General features: G+C 47.6%; 1 protein-coding gene across 1 annotated transcript in view; it reads right to left on the minus strand.

Moving 5' to 3' along the window:
* Positions 1-7,308, minus strand: part of CMTM4 (CKLF like MARVEL transmembrane domain containing 4) — a 68,011-nt gene extending 60,703 nt beyond the window's left edge. The window contains exon 1 of the mRNA XM_042920719.1: positions 7,122-7,308. Within this exon, the coding sequence (XP_042776653.1) occupies positions 7,122-7,307 (186 nt within the window). The 5' untranslated portion in view covers position 7,308. The remainder of the gene's footprint in view (positions 1-7,121) is intronic.
* Positions 7,309-8,037: the final 729 nt, after the last annotated feature.

The raw sequence follows: 8,037 nt of genomic DNA on the forward strand, positions 1-8,037 counted from the left end.
CTCTTCCCTGAACACTCTCCCACCAACCTTCACCATCCCTTTGCCTGGATAACTTGACTTTCCATATAAATTTCAGAATCAGGGGCACCTGGCTGGCTCAGTCAGTAGAGCATGCTACTTTTGATTTGGGAGTTGTGGGTTTGAGCCCCATAATGGATGTAGAGGTTACTTAAAAAAAAAAAAATCCTTGGGGCACCTAGGCGGCTCCGTTGGTTAAGCGTCCCACTCTTGATTTCAGCTCAGGTCATGATTTCCCAGTCTGCGAGTTCAAGCCCCATGTCAAGCTCTGCTCTGCTTGGGATTCGCTCTCTTCATCTTTCTCTGCCCCTCCCCTGCTCATGCACACTATCAAAATAAATAAATAAGCATTTTTTTAATTAAAAAAAAAAATCTTTAAAAAAATACACTTTAGAATCATTTGTCTCTGTCTTAAGAAACTTTGCAGGGGGGCGCCTGGGTGGCTCGGTCGGTTAAGCGTCCGACTTCGGCTCAGGTCATGATCTCGCGGTCCGTGAGTTCGAGCCCCGCGTCGGGCTCTGTGCTGACCGCTCAGAGCCTGCAGCCTGTTTCAGATTCTGTGTCTTCCTCTCTCTCTCTGCCCCTCCCCTGTTCATGCTCTGTCTCTCTCTGTCTCAAAAATAAATAAACGTTAAAAAAAATAATAAATAAAAATTAAAAACTTTGCAGGGATTTTAGGATTGTGTTAAACACAATCAATTTGTAGACAATTAATATTATAACTATACTGAGTCTTCCAATTCATGAACATGGTATGTCAATCCACTTAGGTTGTCTTTAATTTTTCTTCGGTGTTTTGTAATTTTCAGCAGGCAGATCCATCCTCTGCATATTTTGTTAGATTTATACCAAGTATTCCATTCCTTTCAGAGCTACTGTAACTGATAGGATTTTTTTGGTTTTGTTTTTTCCTGTTTCCAATGATGTATTGCTTTTATTGCTAGGATACAGAAATACCAATTTTTTGTGTGTGTTGACCTTGTATTTTACAACTGTGCTAACACATTTATTAGTTCTAGGAGCTTTTTCTAGAGATTCCCATGAGATTATCTGCATAGACAATCATGCCATCTGCAAATGGGGACAGTTGTTCTCTCTTTCCAATCTGTATGCCTTCCATTTATTTTTCTTGCACTGGCTAGCACTTCCAGTACGATGTTGAGTATCAGTGGTGAGAGTAGAGATTGTTGCTTCGTTCCCCTTAGGGGGAAACCGTTCATTTTCACCACTAAGTACGTTAGCTGTATGTTTTTGGTAGATGCCCTTTTTTGGGCTGAAGAAGTTCCCTTCTCTTCCTAGTTTGCTGGCAGCATTTATCATGAATGGATGTCGAATTCTGTGAAAGGTTTTTTCTGCAGCCAATGACATAATCATGTGGGGGTTTTTTTAGTCAGCTGTTCATATGGTGGATTACATCTATTGATTTTGGAAAACTGAACCAGTCTTTTACACCTGAGATAAATCACAATTGGTTCCGGTGTACTATTCTTTTTACATAGTATCGCTGGATTTGATTTCCTGGTATTTTTTTGAGGATTTTTGTGCCCCTGTTCATGAGAACAATTGGTCTGTACTATTCTTTTCTTGAACTGTCTTTGTTGGTTTTGTAAAAATGGATGTGTACTATACAGTTTTCTGAGGTCTGGGATGATAATTTTACTACTTCTTTTTTTTTTTTTTTTTAATTTTTTTTTTTTCAACGTTTTTTATTTATTTTTGGGACAGAGAGAGACAGAGCATGAACGGGGGAGGGGCAGAGAGAGAGGGAGACACAGAACCGGAAACAGGCTCCAGGCTCCGAGCCATCAGCCCAGAGCCTGACGCGGGGCTCGAACTCACGGACCGCGAGATCGTGACCTGGCTGAAGTCGGACGCTTAACCGACTGCGCCACCCAGGCGCCCCAATAATTTTACTACTTCTAACATCATCAAAGAGTGGTATTAACTTTGCTTTTCTGTTAGAATTAATTTTAAGTCTTTGCGCAGGAAGACAATTCCCAAAGATAACAATAATTCCCTAAGTGAAAATAAGACCATTTTACAAAGAGCCACTTTAAGGTAGATCTGAGAATCCAATGCAGTGAAACCTATTACTTCACCTACATGCCCTGTCACATCCCCCACAGAGCAGGAATGGTGAGGAGCTTTGCCCTACTGGCTGGAGATAAGAAACTGACAAGGTTTCCATCAAATAAAAGATATGTTATTACTCAACCCTGAAATGCAAATACACACATTTGCCTTTGAGTTACCTAAGAAAGCGCCTCTTAACCTCTTAGTTCTTAGAATTCCTAAAATGCTCAGTCATTTCTACCCACATTATACTACTGAGAAAGCCAAGACAAGGATAGGGTTAAGAGATTTCACGTTCAGCAGAGCTAAAATTTGAATTTAAACACCTTCTATCACCCAACTTGTTACAAAAAGTCCTAAACACAGGCAATGCAATGTCAGAAGGTCAATCAGGCATCAGAGGGGCTGAAGAAAAGGATCTGAGGCAAAAGAGTTTCTGGGGAGGTCTTTTTTTTTTTTTTTTTTTTAATGTTTCATTCATTTTTTTTGAGAGAGAGAGAGAGAAAAACAGAGACAGAACAAGCAAGCAGGTGAGGGACGGAGAGAGAGGGAGACACAGAATCCGAAGAAGGCTCCTGAGCTTTCAGCACAGAGCCCAGCATGGGACTCGAACTCACCAACCGTGAGATTGTGACCCGAGCCGAAGCTGGACGTTTAACCCACTGAGCCACCCAGGTGCCCCAACACATAACCATTTTTTTCTGTAACTTTTTATTATGAAAATTTTTTAACACTTGCACAAGTAGAAAGAATAGTGTAAGGAACTCCTAGATACCACCCAGGTGCCCCCAGAGAGGTCTTTTTAGAACTGAAATGCTGAATCTCCTCTTGGCACTTTTGAGAAGCCCCATCTCCTCATTGAGATGAGTGGACAGGTCTGTTGGGTGAGGGGCAGGCTACCACAGAGGAGCTGCACACCTCCACAATGGCCAATGAGAAACTGAAATCCTTTTAAGTCTCACTTAAGTATCTAAGAGTCACCCAAATCATCACCAGGCTAGCCAAAGACCAGAGAAATGTCCTTGGAATCAAAGTTGCCCTCTCTGTGGCACTCAAAATGATGTGTTCAGGAGGCAGTAAAGAGCACACTGCCAATCAGACTGCTTGGGTTCAAACCCCAGCACTACTACCCACTAGCCGTGTGACCTTGAAGAAGTCACAACCTGTGTGCCTCGGTTTCCTCATCCATAAAACGGGGGTAGCAACAAGAGTGTAAGCTCTCACTAAATGATGCCTGCTGTTGTTTTTATTCAGAAAGTCTTGGCCAATCCAAGACCGGTCCTCTTCTACACTGTCCTAGATCATGGTGTATGTGCCAATATGCCCTTCCCCAACCACCACCACTCCCCTCTTCCACCAACCCAAGAGCAAAACTCTGCTTTCAATCAAGCTGATGGAAAAAAGCAAAAGACCTAAATGAACTATTTCATTAAATGATGTCTAGGAGCTAAAAACCAATAAGCACTCACAGGATCCACATTCACAAGAAGGAAGAAAGCATTTAAATCAAGAGTCTAAACCAACTCTTCTCCCACAAAAAGTACATTTTATTGTTTTATATAACCACATGAGACATTCTCCCCAACTAAGGGATAGGTATAAGTTCCATTTTAAAAAATTTAATCTATGGAAATACACTGATTAATTTTCATATTTTAGATTAGTTTTGCTATCAAAAGCATTCCATTTAAAATATCAACTTAACTTTTAAATCACTAGGAAGCAAACTGTCTTTAATTCAAATATATAATTGTAATTTGGGGGTGACAATTTCACCAAGTTTCTTGAAAGCCAGGAAATATTAATTGGCAACAATGATAGCTATCTTTTATTGCACACTAACTAAGCGCCTAACACACAAAGCGCTAAATTCTACATGTCACCTCATTCTCTTAATCCTTTCAGGAGGTACAAGCTCGTTTTACAGAAAAACCTCAGCCTTGAGGTTGACTATTAATGGTTCTGATAGAGAACTGATTGCTAGCACCTGTGTGAGGCTTTAACACTAAAATGATATAGAAAGGTAAGTCTGAAACTTGAATGTGCACGTGAATCACTGGGGGAATCCTGTTAAACTTCAAATTATGATTCAGAAGGTCTAGGGTAAGCCCTCCGATTCTGCATTTCTTTCTTTTTTTTTTTTTTAAGTTTATTTATCTATTTTGAGAGAGAGAAAGTGCAAGAGCGTGAGGGAGGGTTAGAGAGAGAGGGAGAGAGAGAGCATCCCAAGCAGGCTCTGCGCTGTCAGCACAGAGCTCAGTGTGGGGCTTGAAGTCACAAGCCAATAGATCATGACCTGAACCAAAATCAAAAGTCGGACGCTTAACCGACTGAGCTTCCAGGCACCCCTGATTCTGCATTTCTTTAAATTTTTTTTTTTTAACGTTTATTTATTTTTGAGACAGAGAGAGACACAGCATGAACGGGGGAGGGGCAGAGAGAGAGGGGAACACAGAATCGGAAGCAGGCTCCAGGCTCTGAGCCATGAGCCCAGAGCCCGACGCAGGGCTCGAACCCGCGGACCGCGAGATTGTGACCTGAGCAAAGTCGGACGCTTAACCGACTGAGCCACCCAGGTGCCCCTGATTCTGCATTTCTAACACGCTCTCTGATGCTGACAATGCCGCTGTTCTGGGGACCACACGCAAAGTAGCGAGGATGGCTACAGGCTGCAATAGGCCACAAAACACAAAAAAAGTCCATTAAACACTAAAATGAAAAACAGTCAAATTTTTCTCAAAAACAGTAAGTTAACCATAATATGAACTCTAATATAAGAATTATAACATCCAGGGGCACCTGGGTGGCTCAGTTGGTTAAATGTCTGACTTCAGCTCAGGTCATGATCTCGAGGTTTGTGGGTTTGAGCCCCGTGTCAGGCTCTGCACTGACAGCTCAGAGCCTGGAACCTGCTTCGGATTCTGTGTCTCCCTCTCCCTCTGCCCCTCCCCTTCTCACGCTCTGTCTCTCAAAAATAAGTGAGATTAAAAAAAAAAAAAAAAAAAAAGAATTGTAACATCCATATTTGTAGTGGGATTTTGAGCTGTGTAACATCTTAAAAATATCTTCATAATGACTTCTTGTTTAAATCTATAGTTCAACTTCCTGGAGCTTTGAGGGGGCTTTTCTCCCCTAAAAACCCTGACTTACATCAGGGCTGAGAAGCCACGTACATGGAAGACTGTTTCAAGTTGCCATAACCTCCAAGCCGGTCCCTTTTTTCACTCACCCATCCTCTTGCTGTTTAAATCCAACACATTAGACAAATGGCAGAGTTAGGTGAGATTTTAGGGGCTGGGACCCCAAATTTTTCCAGATGAAAAGTAAATTTCTACAACAAAACAGGACCTTACCACAAGGCAGTAACAAATACCACTGGCTTCCATTTCTGGCCTTAGGTGACCAAGTTCCGGCAATGAGATGGCAATTAGCATTTTATACAACTACTGATTTTCATTCTTTTACCAGATCCTTGGAGTGGCAAGTTCTATTTACTTTCAAAAGTCCACAGAATAAACAAAGCAAGGTACTTCACAAGGCCCTATTTTCCACCTGGGTCCAAGTTCACCGTGATCTTTTTTACTCATTTCTGATTATCTGTGCTATACTCAAACACTGGCTAGCTGCCTTTTAAAAGGCAGTTAGACACTACCACCAGCCCTCTCCCTCCCCCACCTCCTCCACTCTCTTTGCTAGCACCAGTGCCTAACAACAGAACCAACACATCTCTGAGGACATTCCAGCTTACCAGATAAGGTCAGTTTAAAATTCTAGATAGGGATAACCCATTCCATTTGTCTTTCCTTAGAGCCCTTCAAAAATATCCCCTGGCAATCGGCAGAACAAGCCTTTCACCAGAGAGAAAATAGTCTATGATTCTGCAATTTACAAACACTGAGACCTTTATTTAAAGGGTGTCCACATTTTATATTACTCCCAAGGGACATTTATCTATGGACTCAAGTAAGCACCAGCCCAATGCTTGGAAGAAACAAAATGTACATACACTGCGGATCCATGCAAATGGCTTCTCGGGCTAGAAGGCTATAAAGTTTTGCTGCCGGGCCTCAGAGGAAGGCCTACCTGTGACAGGGTATAATATTGGGACACAGTTTTCTTCTGAATTTGGAGCATGCCCTGTCCACAAGAGAGCCAGGCAACTGCCCAGAGAGGCTTGTTACAAAAACCATGAAAGAGGGGCAGAGGTGCCAGGCCACTGCCCTGTATACCCTGGAAGCTGAAAACAATTCTGAGAAATGATCTCTACTATCGACAAGTCCGACAGAAAGTTGTCTCTGTTGCCTCCAAAACTGGCTGTCCTCCTCGAATGATTTAACTCTGGGTACCAATTGGGCAATGCCAGCCACCGTGCTGGGGCGGAGGATTCAGGGATGCTGGTTCTGTCTTCTAGGTTAAGTAGGCGGATTCAAACCTCTGCGGTATAAACTGGAGATTTTGGGGGTTAGATCTGGGCGCCCCCACTGCATCTAGGCTACATGCTTCCATTCAACAAACATTTACTGAGCGTCTGCCCTAAGCCCGGCACTCTGCTAGGTGCGGAGGAGGAAGCCAAGCCACAGTCCCCAGAAGTGGAAGCAGACACAGAGAAGGGCCTTCAGGAGAGGTGTAGGTTGTGCGGGCCCCGAAAACCTGCCACAAATTGCTGTGATCAGTAGTTAATCGGGGGTCAGCATGACCTTCGCGCCGGGCTCCGCGGACCACCAAGCCCAATAATGAAAAAGGCTCGCGACAGCGAAGGCGGGAGTGGACAGGTAGGCCCGGGGGCAGGTGTTCAGGTAGGAGGCGCACGGCTGAGGCTGCAAGTCTGGAGAGGGCAGGGTCCCCAAGGAAGGTGGAAGGGCGGCCCAGGACCCCGCGAAGAAGAAGGGGGTGCGAGGAACTGGGGTCTGGCCCCGGGAAGTGGGTGCGCGGCGGCGGCCGGCCGGGCCTGAGCCCCCGAAGCGAGAGAGGGGAGGGAAGACTCCCGGCTAGGCCGCCAGCCCGCACCTGGGGCCCCGCCCGGCACCTACCACTTGGGCGACCTTGAGACAGCCGAGCGCTCCGCGCAGGTAGTCGGGGTCGCAGCGCAGGCCGGCCAGCCCGCGGCGCTGGCTCACCGGCTCGGTGGTGGGCTGGTACGGGCTGCTGGCGCCCGAAATCATGGAGGTGCTCGAGGCCTCGCCCTCGAAGCCGTCCAGCTCCTCGCCGCTCCGCATGCTGCCGCCCGGCCCGGGCCGCCTCGCGCGGCCGGCCCCCGGCGCCCGGAGCTGGCCGGCTCAGCGGGGCCGCCGCATCGCCGCCGCCGCCGCCGGACTGACCGCCCGCGGCCCGCCCCGCCGCCGCCGCCGCCTCCTCCTCCTCCTCTGAGCCCGCCGCCCGGCTGCAGCCGCGATTCGGTCAGCTTGGGATCGGCTCCCGCCGCCTCGGCAGCGGAAAGGGAGGGAGGCGGGAGCAGGAGGAGAGAGAAGGAGGCGGGAGCCGGCGGAGCGGGCCGGGAGGGGGCGGAGCGAGTGCCCACCCGCCAGCCGCTCGGCGGCGCTCCGCGGCTAGGGCGAGACGGAGGCGGCCGCCCGCGCCTAGGGGCCTCGGGAGGCGGGGCCTCGGGGCGGGGCGGGACGCCGTCTCCTCGGACCCCGCCCTCACCTGCCTGTGCGCAGGGGCCCGGGAGGCTCTCTGCAAGCCCTGCCATCCCCGCCTGCGAGGGGCGGGGGTCGCGGGGACCGAGAGGAATGGGGGCTAAGGGGAGGGTCTAAGTGGACTTAAAGGACACGGAGTTGCTTTCCCAGGGCGCTACCTTAGTTTCTCTTCTGGAGGAAGTGGGGTTCTCTGCAGGTAGGCTGGGAGACTTACCGGCGAAGACCAAAATGTGCTGTGCGAACCCTGCTGCCAACCGTGATTGGCCCAGGGTGGGTCTGGCGAGAGGAGTCCAAGGGTCTGGGTTCCCAC

Source organism: Panthera leo, chromosome E2, assembly GCF_018350215.1.
Source record: "Panthera leo isolate Ple1 chromosome E2, P.leo_Ple1_pat1.1, whole genome shotgun sequence".
NCBI classification, from domain to species: Eukaryota; Metazoa; Chordata; class Mammalia; order Carnivora; family Felidae; genus Panthera; species Panthera leo.